Genomic DNA, 23748 nt, shown 5'->3' on the forward strand with positions numbered 1-23748 from the left:
ATACATTTGCGCACAAAATATATGATTTTCAACATTTTAAAGTAAACAGATATGGTAAGGACAATCGCATCTAGGAATGGTAAATATGATAAACACCTCCTCGAATTTACTATATCGTTATTATTATTACTAATATGCAAATGAGGCAACCTATTATGGGTAAGTGTACGAGTAGGGCATGTATATATTGAGAGGCTTAGGGAAAGCTGGTGTACTAGCTACGGCGGTACATATTCTAAAATTGGAACGATACAGAGAAGATTAGCATGGCCCCTGCGCAAGGATGACACGCAAATTCGTGAAGCGTTCCATATTTTTCTTACTCTTTCTACTGACATGGATATCCATTTTTTTTCTTATTCTCATTCTCTTCTCTTCCATTAAATTTATTCGCATCTTCCGTAACTTTTAGAAATTTCATCTAAAACAATATAGATCCACTGAATATGTACAGAAGTTGGTGAACGTTGCGAATTCCTGCGCAAGCCATTCAAAAGTGCTTTTATAAGTTTCTTTGCTTGGTCGTTCGATAAGCTAGGAACAAGAATCAATTCTCTTTCAAAGCACGTTTTTCTAACCACTTATAAAACGAAAGGCATATTGGACATATATATATACACTGTCCGAGAGACATTATTTCGATTTGTGATCAAAATATGAAATTGGAAACAATAATGATATTAAGCAACGACCAATCAGGCGTGTTCAATATCATGTTTCCATTTTTTCATAATTTCCTCCAATTCTAATATTTTCAACAACACTACAATGATAAAAATTACGAGAATTTATTGGATTTGTGTTTTGGTAAAGCTTGATCAGGGATACCCTTTATCAAAGACATTCATTCAATGAAACGTGTACACCTGTTTCAGCGGTGCACCCTACACTACATTATGATATTAGCTATTGTTGAGACAGAAGTGAAATATTGCAGTTTTTCCTAGATGCGATGGACTTCATAAGTATTCAATCACTGGCTCTTTTCATGAAGAGCGCGCATTGTGATAGTTTTGACAACTTTAAAGAGCGTTCCTTGTGCCTAATTTGAATCAGCAGTGGTTTTCCAGTAAGAAAAATAAATAGAGCGAGCTAAATATACATTTGCGCACAAAATATATGATTTTCAACATTTTAAAGTAAACAGATATGGTAAGGACAATCGCATCTAGGAATGATAAATATGATAAACACCTTCCAGAATTTACTTTATCGTTATTATTATTACAAATATGCAAATGAGGCAGCCTATTATGGGTAAGTGTAGGAGATAGGGCATGTATATATTGAGAGGCTTAGGGAAAGCTGGTGTACTAGCTACGGCGGTACATATTCTAAAATTGGAACGATACAGAGAAGATTAGCATGGCCCCTGCGCAAGGATGACACGCAAATTCGTGAAGCGTTCCATATTTTTTCTTACTCTTTCTACTGACATGGATATCCATTTTTTTTTCTTATTCTCATTCTCTTCTCTTCCATTAAATTTATTCGCATCTTCCGTAACTTTTAGAAATTTCATCTAAAACTATATAGTTCCAGTGAATATATACAGAAGTTGGTGAACGTAACGAATTCTTACACAAGCCTTTGAAAGTGCTTTCATAAGTTTCTTTACTCCCATTCAATTCCAAGTACAAGTTCGGCAACATTTTGGAAAATAAAAGGAGAAACAGTTATAATAAAAGGATTTTTAAAAACCCAGCTATTTCAAAATATCCCGTTTGCCCATACCCAATTTTCCAACTTTGTTTTTAATTTCACGTTTAAAACCATGGCGATTAAAATTCTTAACATTTTTTCCTCAACTTAATAATTTTAAAAGTTATCCTCTCTCCTGTCTCCGTTCAGACTGTCGTTCACTTGCAAATGCGCGTATGCAGATTTTGCAATCAAATAGACACAACCAGGGCAGACTTTATGTGGTCGGTTGTTCGATAAACTAGAAAGAAGAATCAATTCTCCTTGAAAGCACATTTTTTTAACCACTTATAAAACGAAATATACGTCAGACATATATATAGTCGGAGAGACATTCTTTCGATTTCTGATCAAAAAATGAAAGCGGAAATATTAATGATATTAAGCAACGACCAATCAGGCGTGTTCAATATCATCTTTCCTTTTTTTCATAATTTCCTCCAATTCTAATATTTTCAACAACACTACAATGATAAAAATTACGAGAATTTATTGGATTTGTGTTTTGGTAAAGCTTGATCAGGGATACCCTTTATCAAAGACATTCATTCAATGAAACGTGTACACCTGTTTCAGCGGTGCACCCTACACTACATTATGATATTAGCTATTGTTGAGACAGAAGTGAAATATTGCAGTTTTTCCTAGATGCGATGGACTTCATAAGTATTCAATCACTGGCTCTTTTCATGAAGAGCGCGCATTGTGATAGTTTTGACAACTTTAAAGAGCGTTCCTTGTGCCTAATTTGAATCAGCAGTGGTTTTCCAGTAAGAAAAATAAATAGAGCGAGCTAAATATACATTTGCGCACAAAATATATGATTTTCAACATTTTAAAGTAAACAGATATGGTAAGGACAATCGCATCTAGGAATGATAAATATGATAAACACCTTCCAGAATTTACTTATCGTTATTATTATTACAAATATGCAAATGAGGCAGCCTATTATGGGTAAGTGTAGGATAGGGCATGTATATATTGAGAGGCTTAGGGAAAGCTGGTGTACTAGCTACGGCGGTACATATTCTAAAATTGGAACGATACAGAGAAGATTAGCATGGCCCCTGCGCAAGGATGACACGCAAATTCGTGAAGCGTTCCATATTTTTTCTTACTCTTTCTACTGACATGGATATCCATTTTTTTTCTTATTCTCATTCTCTTCTCTTCCATTAAATTTATTCGCATCTTCCGTAACTTTTAGAAATTTCATCTAAAACTATATAGTTCCAGTGAATATATACAGAAGTTGGTGAACGTAACGAATTCTTACACAAGCCTTTGAAAGTGCTTTCATAAGTTTCTTTACTCCCATTCAATTCCAAGTACAAGTTCGGCAACATTTTGGAAAATAAAAGGAGAAACAGTTATAATAAAAGGATTTTTAAAAACCCAGCTATTTCAAAATATCCCGTTTGCCCATACCCAATTTTCCAACTTTGTTTTTAATTTCACGTTTAAAACCATGGCGATTAAAATTCTTAACATTTTTTCCTCAACTTAATAATTTTTAAAAGTTATCCTCTCTCCTGTCTCCGTTCAGACTGTCGTTCACTTGCAAATGCGCGTATGCAGATTTTGCAATCAAATAGACACAACCAGGGCAGACTTTATGTGGTCGGTTGTTCGATAAACTAGAAAGAAGAATCAATTCTCCTTGAAAGCACATTTTTTTAACCACTTATAAAACGAAATATACGTCAGACATATATATAGTCGGAGAGACATTCTTTCGATTTCTGATCAAAAAATGAAAGCGGAAATATTAATGATATTAAGCAACGACCAATCAGGCGTGTTCAATATCATCTTTCCTTTTTTTCATAATTTCCTCCAATTCTAATATTTTCAACAACACTACAATGATAAAAATTACGAGAATTTATTGGATTTGTGTTTTGGTAAAGCTTGATCAGGGATACCCTTTATCAAAGACATTCATTCAATGAAACGTGTACACCTGTTTCAGCGGTGCACCCTACACTACATTATGATATTAGCTATTGTTGAGACAGAAGTGAAATATTGCAGTTTTTCCTAGATGCGATGGACTTCATAAGTATTCAATCACTGGCTCTTTTCATGAAGAGCGCGCATTGTGATAGTTTTGACAACTTTAAAGAGCGTTCCTTGTGCCTAATTTGAATCAGCAGTGGTTTTCCAGTAAGAAAAATAAATAGAGCGAGCTAAATATACATTTGCGCACAAAATATATGATTTTCAACATTTTAAAGTAAACAGATATGGTAAGGACAATCGCATCTAGGAATGATAAATATGATAAACACCTTCCAGAATTTACTATATCGTTATTATTATTACAATATGCAAATGAGGCAGCCTATTATGGGTAAGTGTACGAGATAGGGCATGTATATATTGAGAGGCTTAGGGAAAGCTGGTGTACTAGCTACGGCGGTACATATTCTAAAATTGGAACGATACAGAGAAGATTAGCATGGCCCCTGCGCAAGGATGACACGCAAATTCGTGAAGCGTTCCATATTTTTTCTTACTCTTTCTACTGACATGGATATCCATTTTTTTTTCTTATTCTCATTCTCTTCTCTTCCATTAAATTTATTCGCATCTTCCGTAACTTTTAGAAATTTCATCTAAAACTATATAGTTCCAGTGAATATATACAGAAGTTGGTGAACGTAACGAATTCTTACACAAGCCTTTGAAAGTGCTTTCATAAGTTTCTTTACTCCCATTCAATTCCAAGTACAAGTTCGGCAACATTTTGGAAAATAAAAGGAGAAACAGTTATAATAAAAGGATTTTTAAAAACCCAGCTATTTCAAAATATCCCGTTTGCCCATACCCAATTTTCCAACTTTATTTTTAATTTCACGTTTAAAACCATGGCGATTAAAATTCTTAACATTTTTTCCTCAACTTAATAATTTTTAAAAGTTATCCTCTCTCCTGTCTCCGTTCAGACTGTCGTTCACTTGCAAATGCGCGTATGCAGATTTTGCAATCAAATAGACACAACCAGGGCAGACTTTATGTGGTCGGTTGTTCGATAAACTAGAAAGAAGAATCAATTCTCCTTGAAAGCACATTTTTTTAACCACTTATAAAACGAAATATACGTCAGACATATATATAGTCGGAGAGACATTCTTTCGATTTCTGATCAAAAAATGAAAGCGGAAATATTAATGATATTAAGCAACGACCAATCAGGCGTGTTCAATATCATCTTTCCTTTTTTTCATAATTTCCTCCAATTCTAATATTTTCAACAACACTACAATGATAAAAATTACGAGAATTTATTGGATTTGTGTTTTGGTAAAGCTTGATCAGGGATACCCTTTATCAAAGACATTCATTCAATGAAACGTGTACACCTGTTTCAGCGGTGCACCCTACACTACATTATGATATTAGCTATTGATGAGATAAAAGTGAAATATTGCAATTTTTTCCTAGATGCGATGGACTTCATATGTACTCAATCACTGGCTCTTTTCATGAAGCGTACGCATTGTGATAGTTTTGACAACCTTAAAGAGCTTTCCTTGTGCCTAATTTGAATCAGCAGTGGTTTTCCAGTAAGAAAAATAAATAGACCGAGCTAAATATACATTTGCGCACAAAATATATGATTTTCAACATTTTAAAGTAAACAGATATGGTAAGGACAATCGCATCTAGGAATGGTAAATATGATAAACACCTCCTCGAATTTACTATATCGTTATTATTATTACTAATATGCAAATGAGGCAACCTATTATGGGTAAGTGTACGAGTAGGGCATGTATATATTGAGAGGCTTAGGGAAAGCTGGTGTACTAGCTACGGCGGTACATATTCTAAAATTGGAACGATACAGAGAAGATTAGCATGGCCCCTGCGCAAGGATGACACGCAAATTCGTGAAGCGTTCCATATTTTTCTTACTCTTTCTACTGACATGGATATCCATTTTTTTTCTTATTCTCATTCTCTTCTCTTCCATTAGATTTATTCGCATCTTCCGTAACTTTTAGAAATTTCATCTAAAACAATATAGATCCACTGAATATGTACAGAAGTTGGTGAACGTAGCGAATTCCTGCGCAAGCCATTCAAAAGTGCTTTTATAAGTTTCTTTGCTTGGTCGTTCGATAAGCTAGGAACAAGAATCAATTCTCTTTCAAAGCACGTTTTTCTAACCACTTATAAAACGAAAGGCATATTGGACATATATATATACACTGTCCGAGAGACATTATTTCGATTTGTGATCAAAATATGAAATTGGAAACAATAATGATATTAAGCAACGACCAATCAGGCGTGTTCAATATCATGTTTCCATTTTTTCATAATTTCCTCCAATTCTAATATTTTCAACAACACTACAATGATAAAAATTACGAGAATTTATTGGATTTGTGTTTTGGTAAAGCTTGATCAGGGATACACTTTATCAAAGACATTCATTCAATGAAACGTGTACACCTGTTTCAGCGGTGCACCCTACACTACATTATGATATTAGCTATTGTTGAGACAGAAGTGAAATATTGCAGTTTTTCCTAGATGCGATGGACTTCATAAGTATTCAATCACTGGCTCTTTTCATGAAGAGCGCGCATTGTGATAGTTTTGACAACTTTAAAGAGCGTTCCTTGTGCCTAATTTGAATCAGCAGTGGTTTTCCAGTAAGAAAAATAAATAGAGCGAGCTAAATATACATTTGCGCACAAAATATATGATTTTCAACATTTTAAAGTAAACAGATATGGTAAGGACAATCGCATCTAGGAATGATAAATATGATAAACACCTTCCAGAATTTACTTTATCGTTATTATTATTACAAATATGCAAATGAGGCAGCCTATTATGGGTAAGTGTAGGAGATAGGGCATGTATATATTGAGAGGCTTAGGGAAAGCTGGTGTACTAGCTACGGCGGTACATATTCTAAAATTGGAACGATACAGAGAAGATTAGCATGGCCCCTGCGCAAGGATGACACGCAAATTCGTGAAGCGTTCCATATTTTTTCTTACTCTTTCTACTGACATGGATATCCATTTTTTTTTCTTATTCTCATTCTCTTCTCTTCCATTAAATTTATTCGCATCTTCCGTAACTTTTAGAAATTTCATCTAAAACTATATAGTTCCAGTGAATATATACAGAAGTTGGTGAACGTAACGAATTCTTACACAAGCCTTTGAAAGTGCTTTCATAAGTTTCTTTACTCCCATTCAATTCCAAGTACAAGTTCGGCAACATTTTGGAAAATAAAAGGAGAAACAGTTATAATAAAAGGATTTTTAAAAACCCAGCTATTTCAAAATATCCCGTTTGCCCATACCCAATTTTCCAACTTTGTTTTTAATTTCACGTTTAAAACCATGGCGATTAAAATTCTTAACATTTTTTCCTCAACTTAATAATTTTAAAAGTTATCCTCTCTCCTGTCTCCGTTCAGACTGTCGTTCACTTGCAAATGCGCGTATGCAGATTTTGCAATCAAATAGACACAACCAGGGCAGACTTTATGTGGTCGGTTGTTCGATAAACTAGAAAGAAGAATCAATTCTCCTTGAAAGCACATTTTTTTAACCACTTATAAAACGAAATATACGTCAGACATATATATAGTCGGAGAGACATTCTTTCGATTTCTGATCAAAAAATGAAAGCGGAAATATTAATGATATTAAGCAACGACCAATCAGGCGTGTTCAATATCATCTTTCCTTTTTTTCATAATTTCCTCCAATTCTAATATTTTCAACAACACTACAATGATAAAAATTACGAGAATTTATTGGATTTGTGTTTTGGTAAAGCTTGATCAGGGATACCCTTTATCAAAGACATTCATTCAATGAAACGTGTACACCTGTTTCAGCGGTGCACCCTACACTACATTATGATATTAGCTATTGTTGAGACAGAAGTGAAATATTGCAGTTTTTCCTAGATGCGATGGACTTCATAAGTATTCAATCACTGGCTCTTTTCATGAAGAGCGCGCATTGTGATAGTTTTGACAACTTTAAAGAGCGTTCCTTGTGCCTAATTTGAATCAGCAGTGGTTTTCCAGTAAGAAAAATAAATAGAGCGAGCTAAATATACATTTGCGCACAAAATATATGATTTTCAACATTTTAAAGTAAACAGATATGGTAAGGACAATCGCATCTAGGAATGATAAATATGATAAACACCTTCCAGAATTTACTTTATCGTTATTATTATTACAAATATGCAAATGAGGCAGCCTATTATGGGTAAGTGTAGGAGATAGGGCATGTATATATTGAGAGGCTTAGGGAAAGCTGGTGTACTAGCTACGGCGGTACATATTCTAAAATTGGAACGATACAGAGAAGATTAGCATGGCCCCTGCGCAAGGATGACACGCAAATTCGTGAAGCGTTCCATATTTTTTCTTACTCTTTCTACTGACATGGATATCCATTTTTTTTTCTTATTCTCATTCTCTTCTCTTCCATTAAATTTATTCGCATCTTCCGTAACTTTTAGAAATTTCATCTAAAACTATATAGTTCCAGTGAATATATACAGAAGTTGGTGAACGTAACGAATTCTTACACAAGCCTTTGAAAGTGCTTTCATAAGTTTCTTTACTCCCATTCAATTCCAAGTACAAGTTCGGCAACATTTTGGAAAATAAAAGGAGAAACAGTTATAATAAAAGGATTTTTAAAAACCCAGCTATTTCAAAATATCCCGTTTGCCCATACCCAATTTTCCAACTTTGTTTTTAATTTCACGTTTAAAACCATGGCGATTAAAATTCTTAACATTTTTTCCTCAACTTAATAATTTTTAAAAGTTATCCTCTCTCCTGTCTCCGTTCAGACTGTCGTTCACTTGCAAATGCGCGTATGCAGATTTTGCAATCAAATAGACACAACCAGGGCAGACTTTATGTGGTCGGTTGTTCGATAAACTAGAAAGAAGAATCAATTCTCCTTGAAAGCACATTTTTTAACCACTTATAAAACGAAATATACGTCAGACATATGTATAGTCGGAGAGACATTCTTTCGATTTCTGATCAAAAAATGAAAGCGGAAATATTAATGATATTAAGCAACGACCAATCAGGCGTGTTCAATATCATCTTTCCTTTTTTTCATAATTTCCTCCAATTCTAATATTTTCAACAACACTACAATGATAAAAATTACGAGAATTTATTGGATTTGTGTTTTGGTAAAGCTTGATCAGGGATACCCTTTATCAAAGACATTCATTCAATGAAACGTGTACACCTGTTTCAGCGGTGCACCCTACACTACATTATGATATTAGCTATTGTTGAGACAGAAGTGAAATATTGCAGTTTTTCCTAGATGCGATGGACTTCATAAGTATTCAATCACTGGCTCTTTTCATGAAGAGCGCGCATTGTGATAGTTTTGACAACTTTAAAGAGCGTTCCTTGTGCCTAATTTGAATCAGCAGTGGTTTTCCAGTAAGAAAAATAAATAGAGCGAGCTAAATATACATTTGCGCACAAAATATATGATTTTCAACATTTTAAAGTAAACAGATATGGTAAGGACAATCGCATCTAGGAATGATAAATATGATAAACACCTTCCAGAATTTACTATATCGTTATTATTATTACTAATATGCAAATGAGGCAGCCTATTATGGGTAAGTGTACGAGATAGGGCATGTATATATTGAGAGGCTTAGGGAAAGCTGGTGTACTAGCTACGGCGGTACATATTCTAAAATTGGAACGATACAGAGAAGATTAGCATGGCCCCTGCGCAAGGATGACACGCAAATTCGTGAAGCGTTCCATATTTTTTCTTACTCTTTCTACTGACATGGATATCCATTTTTTTTTCTTATTCTCATTCTCTTCTCTTCCATTAAATTTATTCGCATCTTCCGTAACTTTTAGAAATTTCATCTAAAACTATATAGTTCCAGTGAATATATACAGAAGTTGGTGAACGTAACGAATTCTTACACAAGCCTTTGAAAGTGCTTTCATAAGTTTCTTTACTCCCATTCAATTCCAAGTACAAGTTCGGCAACATTTTGGAAAATAAAAGGAGAAACAGTTATAATAAAAGGATTTTTAAAAACCCAGCTATTTCAAAATATCCCGTTTGCCCATACCCAATTTTCCAACTTTATTTTTAATTTCACGTTTAAAACCATGGCGATTAAAATTCTTAACATTTTTTCCTCAACTTAATAATTTTTAAAAGTTATCCTCTCTCCTGTCTCCGTTCAGACTGTCGTTCACTTGCAAATGCGCGTATGCAGATTTTGCAATCAAATAGACACAACCAGGGCAGACTTTATGTGGTCGGTTGTTCGATAAACTAGAAAGAAGAATCAATTCTCCTTGAAAGCACATTTTTTTAACCACTTATAAAACGAAATATACGTCAGACATATATATAGTCGGAGAGACATTCTTTCGATTTCTGATCAAAAAATGAAAGCGGAAATATTAATGATATTAAGCAACGACCAATCAGGCGTGTTCAATATCATCTTTCCTTTTTTTCATAATTTCCTCCAATTCTAATATTTTCAACAACACTACAATGATAAAAATTACGAGAATTTATTGGATTTGTGTTTTGGTAAAGCTTGATCAGGGATACCCTTTATCAAAGACATTCATTCAATGAAACGTGTACACCTGTTTCAGCGGTGCACCCTACACTACATTATGATATTAGCTATTGTTGAGACAGAAGTGAAATATTGCAGTTTTTCCTAGATGCGATGGACTTCATAAGTATTCAATCACTGGCTCTTTTCATGAAGAGCGCGCATTGTGATAGTTTTGACAACTTTAAAGAGCGTTCCTTGTGCCTAATTTGAATCAGCAGTGGTTTTCCAGTAAGAAAAATAAATAGAGCGAGCTAAATATACATTTGCGCACAAAATATATGATTTTCAACATTTTAAAGTAAACAGATATGGTAAGGACAATCGCATCTAGGAATGATAAATATGATAAACACCTTCCAGAATTTACTATATCGTTATTATTATTACTAATATGCAAATGAGGCAGCCTATTATGGGTAAGTGTAGGAGATAGGGCATGTATATATTGAGAGGCTTAGGGAAAGCTGGTGTACTAGCTACGGCGGTACATATTCTAAAATTGGAACGATACAGAGAAGATTAGCATGGCCCCTTCGCAAGGATGACACGCAAATTCGTGAAGCGTTCCATATTTTTTCTTACTCTTTCTACTGACATGGATATCCATTTTTTTTTCTTATTCTCATTCTCTTCTCTTCCATTAAATTTATTCGCATCTTCCGTAACTTTTAGAAATTTCATCTAAAACTATATAGTTCCAGTGAATATATACAGAAGTTGGTGAACGTAACGAATTCTTACACAAGCCTTTGAAAGTGCTTTCATAAGTTTCTTTACTCCCATTCAATTCCAAGTACAAGTTCGGCAACATTTTGGAAAATAAAAGGAGAAACAGTTATAATAAAAGGATTTTTAAAAACCCAGCTATTTCAAAATATCCCGTTTGCCCATACCCAATTTTCCAACTTTGTTTTTAATTTCACGTTTAAAACCATGGCGATTAAAATTCTTAACATTTTTTCCTCAACTTAATAATTTTAAAAAGTTATCCTCTCTCCTGTCTCCGTTCAGACTGTCGTTCACTTGCAAATGCGCGTATGCAGATTTTGCAATCAAATAGACACAACCAGGGCAGACTTTATGTGGTCGGTTGTTCGATAAACTAGAAAGAAGAATCAATTCTCCTTGAAAGCACATTTTTTTAACCACTTATAAAACGAAATATACGTCAGACATATATATAGTCGGAGAGACATTCTTTCGATTTCTGATCAAAAAATGAAAGCGGAAATATTAATGATATTAAGCAACGACCAATCAGGCGTGTTCAATATCATCTTTCCTTTTTTTCATAATTTCCTCCAATTCTAATATTTTCAACAACACTACAATGATAAAAATTACGAGAATTTATTGGATTTGTGTTTTGGTAAAGCTTGATCAGGGATACCCTTTATCAAAGACATTCATTCAATGAAACGTGTACACCTGTTTCAGCGGTGCACCCTACACAACATTATGATATTAGCTATTGTTGAGACAGAAGTGAAATATTGCAGTTTTTCCTAGATGCGATGGACTTCATAAGTATTCAATCACTGGCTCTTTTCATGAAGAGCGCGCATTGTGATAGTTTTGACAACTTTAAAGAGCGTTCCTTGTGCCTAATTTGAATCAGCAGTGGTTTTCCAGTAAGAAAAATAAATAGAGCGAGCTAAATATACATTTGCGCACAAAATATATGATTTTCAACATTTTAAAGTAAACAGATATGGTAAGGACAATCGCATCTAGGAATGATAAATATGATAAACACCTTCCAGAATTTACTATATCGTTATTATTATTACTAATATGCAAATGAGGCAGCCTATTATGGGTAAGTGTACGAGATAGGGCATGTATATATTGAGAGGCTTAGGGAAAACTGGTGTACTAGCTACGGCGGTACATATTCTAAAATTGGAACGATACAGAGAAGATTAGCATGGCCCCTGCGCAAGGATGACACGTAAATTCGTGAAGCGTTCCATATCTTTTCTTACTCTTTCTACTGACATGGATATCCATTTTTTTTTCTTATTCTCATTCTCTTCTCTTCCATTAAATTTTCTGTAACTTTTAGAAATTTCATCTAAAACTATATAGTTCCAGTGAATATATACAGAAATTGGTGAACGTAACGAATGAAAGTGCTTTCATAAGTTTCTTTACTCCCATTCAATTCCAAGTACAAGTTCGGCAACATTTTGGAAAGTAAAAGGAGAAACAGTTATAATAAAAGGATTTTTAAAAACCCAGCTATTTCACAATATCCCGTTTGCCCATACCCAATTTTCCAACTTTGTTTTTAATTTCACGTTTAAAACCATGGCGATTAAAATTCTTAATATTTTTCCCCAACTTGATAATTTTTAAAAGTTATCCTCTCTCCTGTCTCCATTCAGACTGTCTCACTTGCAAATGCGCGTATGCAGATTTTGCAATCAAATAGACACAACCAGGGCAGACTTTATGTGGTCGGTTGTTCGATAAACTAGAAAGAAGAATCAATTCTCCTTGAAAGCACATTTTTCTAACCACTTATAAAACGAAATATACGTCGGACATATAAATAGTCGGAGAGACATTCTTTCGATTTCTGATCAAAAAATGAAAGCGGAAATATTAACGATATTAAGCAACGACCAATCAGACGTGTTCAATATCATCTTTCCTTTTTTTCATAATTTCCTCCAATTCTAATATTTTCAACAACACTACAATGATAAAAATTACGAGAATTTATTGGATTTGTGTTTTGGTAAAGCTTGATCAGGGAGACCCTTTATCAAAGACATTCAATCAATGAAACGTGTACACCTGTTTCAGTGGTGCACCCTACACTACATTATGATATTAGCTATTGTTGAGATAAAAGTGAAATATTGCAGTTTTTTCCTAGATGCGATGGACTTCATATGTACTCAATTACTGGCTCTTTTCATGAAGAGCGCGCATTGTGATAGTTTTGACAACTTTAAAGAGCGTTCCTTGTGCCTAATTTGAATCAGCAGTGGTTTTCCAGTAAGAAAAATAAATAGAGCGAGCTAAATATACATTTGCGCACAAAATATATGATTTTCAACATTTTAAAGTAAACAGATATGGCAAGGACAATTATATCTAGGAATGGAAAATATGATAAACACCTTCTAGAATTTACTATATCGTTATTATTATTACAAATATGCAAATGAGGCAGCCTATTATGGGTAAGTGTACGAGATAGGGCATGTATATATTGAGAGGCTTAGGGAAAGCTGTTGTACTAGCTACGGCGGTACATATTCTAAAATTGGAACGATACAGAGAAGATTAGCATGGCCCCTGCGCAAGGATGACACGCAAATTCGTGAAGCGTTCCATATTTTTTCTTGCTCTTTCTACTGACATGGATATCCATTTTTTTTTCTTATTCTCATTCTCTTCTCTTCCATTAACTTTATTCGCATCTTCCGTAACTTTTAGAAATTTCATCTAAAGCTATATAGATCCACTGAATGTGTACAGAAGTTGGTGAACGTAGCGAATTCCTACGCAAGCCATTCAAAAGTGCTTTTATAAGTTTCTTTGCTTGGTCGTTCGATAAGCTAGGAACAAGAATAAATTCTCTTTCAAAGCACGTTTTTCTAACCACTTATAAAACGAAAGGTATATCGGACATGTATATATACACAGTCCGAGAGACATTATTTCGATTTGTGATCAAAAAATGAAAGTGGAAATATTAATGATATTAAGCAACGACCACTCAGGCGTGTTCAATATCATCTTTCCTTTTTTTCATAATTTCCTCCAATTCTAATATTTTTGAACAACACTACAATGATAAAAATTACGAGAATTTATTGTATTTATGTTTTGGTAAAGCTTGATCAGGGAGACCCTTTTTCAAAGGCATTCATTCAATGAAACGTGTACATCTCTTTCAGTTGTGCACCCTACACTACATTATGATATTAGCTATTGTTGAGATAAAAGTGAAATATTGCAGTTGTTTCTTAGATGCGTTGGACTTCATATGTACTCAATCACTGGCTCTTTTTATGAAGCGTACGCATTGTGATAGTTTTGACAACCTTAAAGAGCTTTCCTTGTGCCTAATTTGAATCAGCAGTGGTTTTCCAGTAAGAAAAATAAATAGAGCGAGCTAAATATACATTTGCGCACAAAATATATGATTTTTAACATTTCAAAGTAAACAGATATGGTAAGGACAATCGTATCTAGGAATGATAAATATGATAAACACCTTCTAGAATTTACTATATCCTTATTATTATTACAAATATGCAAATGAGGCAGCCTATTATGGGTAAGTGTACGTGATAGGGCATGTATATATTGAGAGGCTTAGGGAAAGCTGTTGTACTAGCTACGGCGGTACATATTCTAAAATTGGAACGATACAGAGAAGATTAGCATGGCCCCTGCGCAAGGATGACACGCAAATTCGTGAAGCGTTCCATATTTTTTCTTACTCTTTCTACTGACATGGATATCCATTTTTTTTGTTATTGTCATTCTCTTCTCTTCCATTAAATTTATTCATATCTTCCGTAACTTTTAGAAATTTCATCTAAAACTATATAGTTCCCGTGAATATATATAGAAAAATCCTACGCAAGTCATTCTAAAGTGCTTACATAAGTTTCTTTGCTTGGTCGCTCGATAAGCTTGGAACATGAATCAATTCTCTTTGAAAGCTCGTTTTTCTAACCACTTATAAAACGAAAGGTATATCGGACATGTATATATACACAGTCCGAGAGACATTATTTCGATTTGTTATCAAAAAATGAAAGTGAAAACATTAGTGATATTAAGCAACGACCAATCAGGCGTGTTCAATATCATCCTTCCTTTTTTTCATAATTTCCTCCAATTCTAATATTTTCATCAATACTACAATGATAAAAATTACGAGAATTTATTGTATTTATGTTTTGGTAAAGCTTGATCAGGGAGACCATTTTTCAAAGGCATTCATTCAATGAAACGTGTACACCTGTTTCAGTTGTGCACCCTACACTACATTATGATATTAGCTATTGTTGAGATAGCTATTGTTGGACTTCATATGTCTGGCTCTTTTCATGAAGCGTACGCATTGTGATAGTTTTGACAACCTTAAAGAGCTTTCCTTGTGCCTAATTTGAACAATCAGTGGTTTTCCAATAAGAAAAATAAATAGACCAAGCTAAATATACATTTGCGCACAAAATATATGATTTTCAACATTTTAAAGTAAACAGATATGGTAAGGACAATCGTATCTAGGAATGATAAATATGATAAACACCTTCTAGAATTTACTATATCCTTATTATTATTACAAATATGCAAATGAGGCAGCCTATTATGGGTAAGTGTACGTGATAGGGCATGTATATATTGAGAGGCTTAGGGAAAGCTGTTGTACTAGCTACGGCGGTACATATTCTAAAATTGGAACGATACAGAGAAGATTAGCATGGCCCCTGCGCAAGGATGACACGCAAATTCGTGAAGCGTTCCATATTTTTTTTTTACTGTTTCTACTGACATGGATATCCATTTTTTTTCTTATTGTCATTCTCTTCTCTTCCATTAAATTTATTCGCATCTTCCGTAACTTTTAGAAATTTCATCTAAAACTATATAGTTCCAGTGAATATATACAGAAATTGGTGAACGTAACGAATTCTTACGCAAGCCTTTGAAAGTGCATTTATAAGTTTCTTTACTCCCATCCAATTCGAAGTACCAGTTCGGCAACATTTTGGAAAATAAAAGGAGAAACAGTTATAATAAGAGATTTAAAAAAACCCAGCTATTTCAAAATATCAGGTTTGCCCATACTCAATTTTCCAACGTTGTTTTTAATTACACGTTTGAAACCATGATCCTCTCTCCGGTCTCCATTCAGACTGTCGTTCACTTGCAAATGCGCGTATGCAGATTTTGCAATCAAATAGACACAGCCAGGGCAGACTTTATGTGGTCGGTTGTTCGATAAACTAGAAAGAAGAATCAATTCTCCTTGAAAGCACATTTTTCTAACCACTTATAAAACGAAATATACGTCGGGCATATATATAGTTGGAGAGACATTCTTTCGATTTCTGATCAAAAAATGAAAGCGGAAATATTAATGATATTAAGCAACGACCAATCAGGCGTGTTCAATATCATCTTTCCTTTTTTTCATAATTTCCTCCAATTCTAATATTTTTCAACAACACTACAATGATAAAAATGACGAGATTTTATTGGATTTGTGTTTTGGTAAAGCTTGATCAGGGAGACCCTTTTTCAAAGGCATTCATTCAATGAAACGTGTACACCTGTTTCACTTGTGCACCCTACACTACATTATGATATTAGCTATTGTTGAAATAAAAGTGAAATATTGCAGTTTTTTCCTAGATGCGATGGACTTCATATGTACTCAATCACTGGCTCTTTTCATGAAGCGTATGCATTGTGATAGTTTTGACAACTTTAAAGGGCGTTCCTTGTGCCTAATTTGAATCAGCAGTGGTTTTCCAATAAGAAAAATAAATAGAGCGAGCTAAATATACATTTGCGCACAAAATATATGATTTTCAACATTTTAAAGTAAACAGATATGGTAAGGACAATCGTATCTAGGAATGATAAATATGATAAACACCTTCTAGAATTTACTTTATCGTTATTATTATTACAAATATGCAAATGAGGCAGCCTATTATGGGTAAGTGTACGAGATAGGGCATGTATATATTGAGAGGCTTAGGGAAAGCTGGTGTACTAGCTACGGCGGTACATATTCTAAAATTGGAACGATACAGAGAAGATTAGCATGGCCCCTGCGCAAGGATGACACGCAAATTCGTGAAGCGTTCCATATTTTTTCTTTCTCTTTCTACTGACATGGATATCCATTTTTTTTCTTATTGTCATTTTTACATTCATTATACTCCTCATTGTTGCCTTGTGTTTACTTTCAATGGATGTACAGGTTATTGCTTTATATCCACATATCTTCCATCAAATTTATTCGCATCTTCCGTAACTTTTAGAAATTTCATCAAACTTTTAGAAATTTCATCAAAAACTATATAGTTCTAGTGAATATATACAGAAATTGGTGAACGTAATGAATTTCTACACAAGCCATTCAAAAGTGCTTTTATAAGTTTCTTTGCTCCCATTCAATTCCAAGTACAAGTACTGCAATATTTTTCGAAATAAATAGAGAATAAGTTGTAAAAATAAGATTTTAAACAGAAAAAAAAAATTTCCCCATACCAATCCTTCAAGTTCGTTTTTAATTTCACGTTTAAAACTATGAAGATTAAAATTGTTAGTACTTTTTCATCGACTTGTTAATTTTGAAAAGTTTTCTCTCCTGTCTCGTCCACTTCCGCATTCGCCTAAGCAGATTTTGCAATAAACTAGACGACAGCCAGGGCAGATTTCATGTGGTCGTTCGATAAGCTAGAAACAAGAATCAATTCTCTTTGAAAGCATGTTTTTCTAACGACTTATGAAACGAAATATAAATCGGATATGAGACATTCTTCTGATTTGTGATCAATAAATGGAAGTGCAAATATCAGACGTGTTCAACATCATGTTTCCTTTTTTCATAATTTTCTCGGATTCTAATAATTTCAACAACTCTACAACGATGAGAATGACGTGAATTTATTGTATTTCTGTTTTTCTTAAGCTTGATCATGGAAAACCTTTATCAAAGGCATTCTTTCAATGAAACGTGTACACCTGTTTCAGTTGTGCACTCTACACTACCTTATGGCATGAGCAATTATTGTTGAGATAAAAGTGAAATATTGCAGTTTTTTCCTAGATGTGATGGACTTCATATGTATTCAATCATTGGCTCTTTTTCATGAAGCGTACAAACTGAAATAGTGTTGACAACTTTAAAGAGATCTCCTCGTGCGCAATTTAAATCATCAGTGGTTTTCCAATAACAAAAATAAATAGACCGAGCTAAATATACATATATAGAAAATTCCTACGCAAGTCATTCAAAAGTGCTTTTGTAAATTTCTTTGATTGCGATAAATTCCAAGTACAATTACTGCATTATTTTTCAAAATAAACGGAGAAATATCATCATTATCATCATCATTTAACGTCCGCTTTCCATGCTAGCATGGGTTGGACAGTTCAACTGGGGTCTGGGGAGCCCGAAGGCTGCACCAGGCCAGTCAGATCTGGCAGTGTTTCTACAACTGGATGCCCTTCCTAACGCCAACCACTCCGAGAGTGTAGTGGGTGATTTTATGTGCCACCGACACAGGTGCCAGACGAGGCTGGCGAACGGCCACGCTCGGATGGTGTTTTTTATGTGCCACCGACACAGGTGCCAGACGAGGCTGGCAGACGGCCACGCTCGGATGGTGTTTTTTATGTGCCACCGACACAGGTGCCAGATGAGGCTGGCGAACGGCCACGATCGGATGGTGTTTGTTACGTGCCCACAGCACGGAGGCCAGTCGATGCGGTACTGGCTACGGCCACGTTCGGATGGTTTTCTTGTGTGCCACCGGCACTGGTACCACAAGATACAAATTCCATTGATGTTCATCTATTTTGATTTGGTTTGATTTGATTTTCACTTGCCTCAACAGGTCTTCACAAGTGTCACAAGAAGGAAGGTATGCACAGGTGGACTGACTACGTCCCAGGTAGGGGCCACGGGTTATAGCCTGACTAGTCTTGCCGGGTCTTCTCACGCACAACATACTTCCATAGGTCTCGGTCTCTAGTCATTTCCTTGGTGAGACCTAAAGTTCGAAGGTCGTGTTTCACCACCTCGTCCCAGGTTTTCCTGGGTCTACCTCTTCCACAGGTTCCCTCAACTGCTAGGGTGTAGCACTTTTGCACACAACTATCTTCAGCCATTCTCGTCACATGACCATACCAGCGCAGCCGTCTCTCTTGCACACCACAACTGATGCTTCTTAGGTTCAACTTTTCTCTCAAGGTACTTACACTCTGACGATTATGAACACTGACATTACACATCCATCGGAGCATACTGGCTTCATTTCTTGCGAGCTTACGCATATCCTCAGCAGTCACGGCCCATGTTTCACTACCATGTAGCATGGCTGTACGTACACATGCATCATACAGTCTGCCTTTTACTCTGAGCGAGAGGCCTTTTGTCACCAGCAGGGGTAAGAGCTCTCTAAACTTTGCCCAGGCTATTCTTACTCTAGCAGTTACACTTTCACTTTTAGTTATTATTAAAGGTTTTTTAAAAAACCCAGCTATTTCAAAATATCGGGTTTACCCATACCCAATTTGCCAACTCCGTTTTTAATTTCACGTCAAAAAACTATGACGATTAAAATTGTTAATACTTTTTTCTTCAACTTGTTAATTTCCAAAAGTAATCCTCTCTCCATTCAGACTCCAAACTCGTCGTTCACTTGCACATGCAGATTTTGCAATCAAATAGACGACAGCCAAGGCAGACTTCATGTGGTCGGTCGATAAGCTATTAACAAGATTCAATTCTCTTTGAATGAACGTTTATCTAACGAACGATACATCGGACACATATAGTCCGAGAGAGTCTTTCGATTTGTGATAAAAAAATGGAACATTACTTCCTTATAACTTTCAGAAAAATGGGTACTTTATAATGTAATTTTCTATAAATACCTTTCCGATAGTGAAAACCACAATTATATCAAAATGTTGTGATTCTGTTTTTTCTTTTTCACAAGAGGAAGGCAGAGCAGTGTCAGGCAATTCACATGCCTCGACTTTGTTTCCCTGTAACCTATTTTCGTCACATAACAATTATGTTGAAGACTATTTCACTCTTTGCCTACTGGAATTTGTAAATGAAATTTCTCAGGGATATCAATATAATTTGAAAGACATTAGGTGTTTAGGTCTTGAGTGGATGATGTGACCCACACTTAAGATGCACAATTATTTAATCACATCCTTAATATTTTGTACACACACAAGTGGAGATGATGGAGGGTGGAGAGGACACATTTTAGTCTTGAGAACATGACAACCTCACAATTGCAGGTACATCTGACCTCAGCATTGATCTGGAATAACACAGTACACTCACCATGAACTACGTTATACTTATGAATTGATATGTGATAATATGTATCAACGATCAGTGATTCTTGTCTCGACCACAAAAGCACAACCCAGCAACTGACTGTCCACGATGCTCAGGACAACTTGGGATCTTGAAACAAAACCTATTCCCCACTCCCCACATTCTATTGTTCATTTAACAGTCTTTTTAAACTAAAATATCAGTGGCCAATGCTAGTGTTGCATGTCTGGCCCATTTAAAAGTACTTTTGATGTTGTGGCCAATGCCCCCTGACTGGCAGGACCTAAAATGCACCATCCGAACGTGGTTGGTGCCAGTGCCCTCTGACTGCCTCCCATGCCGGTGACATGTAAAAAGCACTATCCAAACGTGAATGATGCCAGGGCTGCCTGACTGGCTCCTGTACCAGTGGAACATAAAAAGCACCCACTACACTCCAAGTGAGCAGTGGTTCCAAATAAGAAATGATTCAATGATAATTTGTCCAATCCATGGATGTGGATATAAAGCAATAACCTGTACATCCATTGAAAGTAAACACAAGGCAACAATGAGGAGTATAATGAATGTAAAAATTTAGAAGAGAACAAAATGGCAGTGAAGGTAGTGTTTATTGAACAACTCCCCATGACTGATGACATGATATAAAATTTACTGGAATGGTGATTACAAAACTATTATTTCAGAATCAATGCTGCACTCTCCATCAGGTTCCTGTTTTGATTTTTTACTTTTAGAATACATTTCTGAACTCTGATCAGAGACCTTCCTCTTTCTCTTTAGTGGACTCAGATCCATAGCTTCAGATTGTTCCTCTTCCATGATGATTAAATCATCATTATAGTCAGCAACAGGCAATTCTAGAGAAAAATAGCAGAGCAGAGACAATTTATATAAAATTTCAAAACATTACTTAAATCAACTTTAGATAACATAAATACAATATGTACAGGCATAACAGCTTGGTTAACAAGCTTGCTTCCTAACAACATGATTTTGAGTTCAGTCCTACTGTGTAGTACTTTGGGCAAACTCAGGTCAGCCAAAGCCTTGTGAATGGATTTGGCATATGGGAACTGGAAGAAGCCTGTTGCATATATTTTCTTTCCTTTTCAATTAGCATTCATGTTCCATGCTAGCATGTATATATATGTGAATGTGTGAATATTTGTGTCTCCTTGTCTTGACATTACATGATTGTTGTAAATGAATGCTATTTATTTCCAATATTATGCATAAACATGTCTCATCACAGGGGAAATATCATTAAGCTTAGAAACGAGAGTTGGAGACAGGAAGGGCATCCAGCTGTAGAAAATCTGCCTCATGCAAGCATGGAATGGTTGATGTTAAAACAATGATGGTGATATGCATCTTTTTGGACAAAAGGAGTAGCCAATATGTGTATAAAATAAATGTGAAAAATCTGTTACTATATATGCATAGTAACTAAACATATCTTAATTATCATCCTCTGTTGACGTGCAGACTTTTCAAACACTGCTAGTTTTCTTCCTCCACTTAAACATTTTGGTCTCTGTACCAATAAGGCCATCTGATTTCTGCCTAAACACTTTGATCTCTTTCTACATAAACATATCACACAACCTGTATTCTATGAAGCCCATGGTATATCACCTAGGAATATGAAACCGAACCAATTCTATCCCCTTCTTTTAAACCATCTTTTTCAACTCTCTCACACATACACTGCAAGCATAGCCGCTTGGCTAAAGAGTCTACTTAACAATCAAGAGGTTTCGGGGTTGATTTTGCTGCATTGCACTGTGGGTATGCATTTTCTGCTATAACTACAAGCTTAGCAGTACCTTGTGAATGGAATTGGTAGATCAAAACTTTAACAGTTTACAGGCTGGGAAAAACAATGTCAATTTATAGACAGTGTTATTGTATATATCTGTGGCAAGCACACACCCAGCTGAGTGCTTTGTTGCTCTAAAGAACAGGGGAAATGATATCTTAAAGGGAAACGAGAGACAACAACTGGAAGGGCATCCAGCCATAAAAAAATTATCTCCATAAGTCTCATCTAATGCATGCTAGCATGGAAAAAACATATTTAACCCTTCTGTTACCATATTTCTGTTGAAATATAGCTATTCCTTCTAATATATTTTTGAAAATAACAAAGAAATTATTAAAATAACTATCCATTTTCAATGTAATCATTTTAAAAAATATTTTCATGAATTTATAAGTAAAATCACTGTCATCCATACATACAGGCTTATCCTTTACAGGTGCCACTGCCACATAAAATACATTTGTGCTGGTGCTGCATAAATGCACCCATGCTGCTGGCACATATAAAGCACCCAGCATACTCTGTAAAGTGGTTGGCACTAGGAAGGACATCCAGATGTAGAAACCATATCACAAGACCATTGGAGTTTGGACAGCTCCAAGTCAAACCCTTCAACCCAAGCCAGCATAGAAAATGGATGTCAAACGATATATTTTATTCAAAGAACTTTTTCTCCTAGGTAAGGGGAGGGATTTTTGCAAGGTTTCACCTTGTATAGATTCCCTCCATCAACATGTACACTAAACAAACCACCTACAAAGGCAGCAAATTTTCCAGTTTCTTAGAAAGCTCCAACTCTGCTATGAATTTGGTAACTCAGGGCATCAGACTTTACTAATTCCAAAGTAAACCAGTACAAAGGTTTGAGAAGAATCTTTAATCTTACCAAAAGCATAGCAACTTCTCTCATGCTAGTACTACGACAAAATATCCACAGTACACACTGTAAAATGATTAGTGTTCAAAAGGACATCCATCTGTAGAACCTGCACTGAAACTGTGACATCTGAGTGAGACAGTGCCCCAGTTTTAACAGGGCAGTAAATTCAAAAAGAACTGGTTCAGATTTTGTCAAAATCAGTCAACCTATGCCCTAGCCATATTCTTGGTTGACTCACTGATTTTTCAAACACTAACTCAATCAATACCTAAACATTATGATCTCTACACTACGAAGATCATTTCATCCACCACCTCCCTTCAATTCTTCATACTTATATACCACATTAAAAAAAATCCATATTTGGACAGCCTTAATGTCGGTCACAATTACTACAGTGGCACATTTGAAAACTAGAATCTCTCCTACATATACAGATGTAGTTTTTGACGTAAAAAGAAATCCCACCTGATTTTGATGTGGATGGCACTGGTGACAAGCTACTGCTACTTGCTTTATTCTCCTGCTGACTTTTTAAGGCCTCTGCATCACCAGAGACCAGAAATTCAACATTGTCTTCCAATTTTTCTCTGAAAAAAAAAAAATAAATAAATAAAT

General features: G+C 35.2%; 1 protein-coding gene and 14 non-coding genes across 15 annotated transcripts in view; 14 read left to right on the forward strand and 1 right to left on the reverse strand.

The window, feature by feature from the left end:
* The first annotated feature begins 211 nt into the window (after positions 1–211).
* LOC115220068 lies at positions 212–318 on the forward strand. The gene has a single exon (XR_003882458.1). It is a non-coding gene; the product is annotated as a U6 spliceosomal RNA (small nuclear RNA).
* A 992-nt stretch (positions 319–1310) lies between these two features.
* On the forward strand, positions 1311–1417 carry LOC115220079. The gene has a single exon (XR_003882460.1). It is a non-coding gene; the product is annotated as a U6 spliceosomal RNA (small nuclear RNA).
* Positions 1418–2709: 1292 nt separating this feature from the next.
* Positions 2710–2816, forward strand: LOC115220090. Its single transcript, XR_003882468.1, has one exon. It is a non-coding gene; the product is annotated as a U6 spliceosomal RNA (small nuclear RNA).
* A 1294-nt stretch (positions 2817–4110) lies between these two features.
* On the forward strand, positions 4111–4217 carry LOC115220101. Its single transcript, XR_003882476.1, has one exon. It is a non-coding gene; the product is annotated as a U6 spliceosomal RNA (small nuclear RNA).
* Positions 4218–5513: 1296 nt separating this feature from the next.
* Positions 5514–5620, forward strand: LOC115220112. Its single transcript, XR_003882477.1, has one exon. It is a non-coding gene; the product is annotated as a U6 spliceosomal RNA (small nuclear RNA).
* A 992-nt stretch (positions 5621–6612) lies between these two features.
* Positions 6613–6719, forward strand: LOC115220123. The gene has a single exon (XR_003882478.1). It is a non-coding gene; the product is annotated as a U6 spliceosomal RNA (small nuclear RNA).
* Positions 6720–8014: 1295 nt separating this feature from the next.
* Positions 8015–8121, forward strand: LOC115220134. The gene has a single exon (XR_003882479.1). It is a non-coding gene; the product is annotated as a U6 spliceosomal RNA (small nuclear RNA).
* Positions 8122–9416: 1295 nt separating this feature from the next.
* On the forward strand, positions 9417–9523 carry LOC115220156. The gene has a single exon (XR_003882481.1). It is a non-coding gene; the product is annotated as a U6 spliceosomal RNA (small nuclear RNA).
* A 1296-nt stretch (positions 9524–10819) lies between these two features.
* LOC115220272 lies at positions 10820–10926 on the forward strand. The gene has a single exon (XR_003882499.1). It is a non-coding gene; the product is annotated as a U6 spliceosomal RNA (small nuclear RNA).
* A 1296-nt stretch (positions 10927–12222) lies between these two features.
* Positions 12223–12329, forward strand: LOC115220264. The gene has a single exon (XR_003882495.1). It is a non-coding gene; the product is annotated as a U6 spliceosomal RNA (small nuclear RNA).
* Positions 12330–13597: 1268 nt separating this feature from the next.
* LOC115220167 lies at positions 13598–13704 on the forward strand. Its single transcript, XR_003882482.1, has one exon. It is a non-coding gene; the product is annotated as a U6 spliceosomal RNA (small nuclear RNA).
* A 996-nt stretch (positions 13705–14700) lies between these two features.
* LOC115220178 lies at positions 14701–14807 on the forward strand. The gene has a single exon (XR_003882483.1). It is a non-coding gene; the product is annotated as a U6 spliceosomal RNA (small nuclear RNA).
* A 943-nt stretch (positions 14808–15750) lies between these two features.
* On the forward strand, positions 15751–15857 carry LOC115220189. The gene has a single exon (XR_003882484.1). It is a non-coding gene; the product is annotated as a U6 spliceosomal RNA (small nuclear RNA).
* A 1246-nt stretch (positions 15858–17103) lies between these two features.
* Positions 17104–17210, forward strand: LOC115220200. Its single transcript, XR_003882485.1, has one exon. It is a non-coding gene; the product is annotated as a U6 spliceosomal RNA (small nuclear RNA).
* A 3807-nt stretch (positions 17211–21017) lies between these two features.
* The window catches only part of LOC115218352 (SUMO-activating enzyme subunit 2), a 35589-nt gene continuing 32858 nt past the window's right edge, over positions 21018–23748 (reverse strand). Inside the window, exons 17-18 of the mRNA XM_029788119.2 lie at positions 23599–23720; positions 21018–21285 (exon numbers count right to left, since the gene is read on the reverse strand). Of these exons, the coding sequence (XP_029643979.1) occupies positions 21092–21285; positions 23599–23720 (316 nt within the window). The 3' untranslated portion in view covers positions 21018–21091. The remainder of the gene's footprint in view (positions 21286–23598; positions 23721–23748) is intronic.

This window comes from Octopus sinensis, linkage group LG1, assembly GCF_006345805.1.
Source record: "Octopus sinensis linkage group LG1, ASM634580v1, whole genome shotgun sequence".
In the NCBI taxonomy this organism is placed as follows: domain Eukaryota; kingdom Metazoa; phylum Mollusca; class Cephalopoda; order Octopoda; family Octopodidae; genus Octopus; species Octopus sinensis.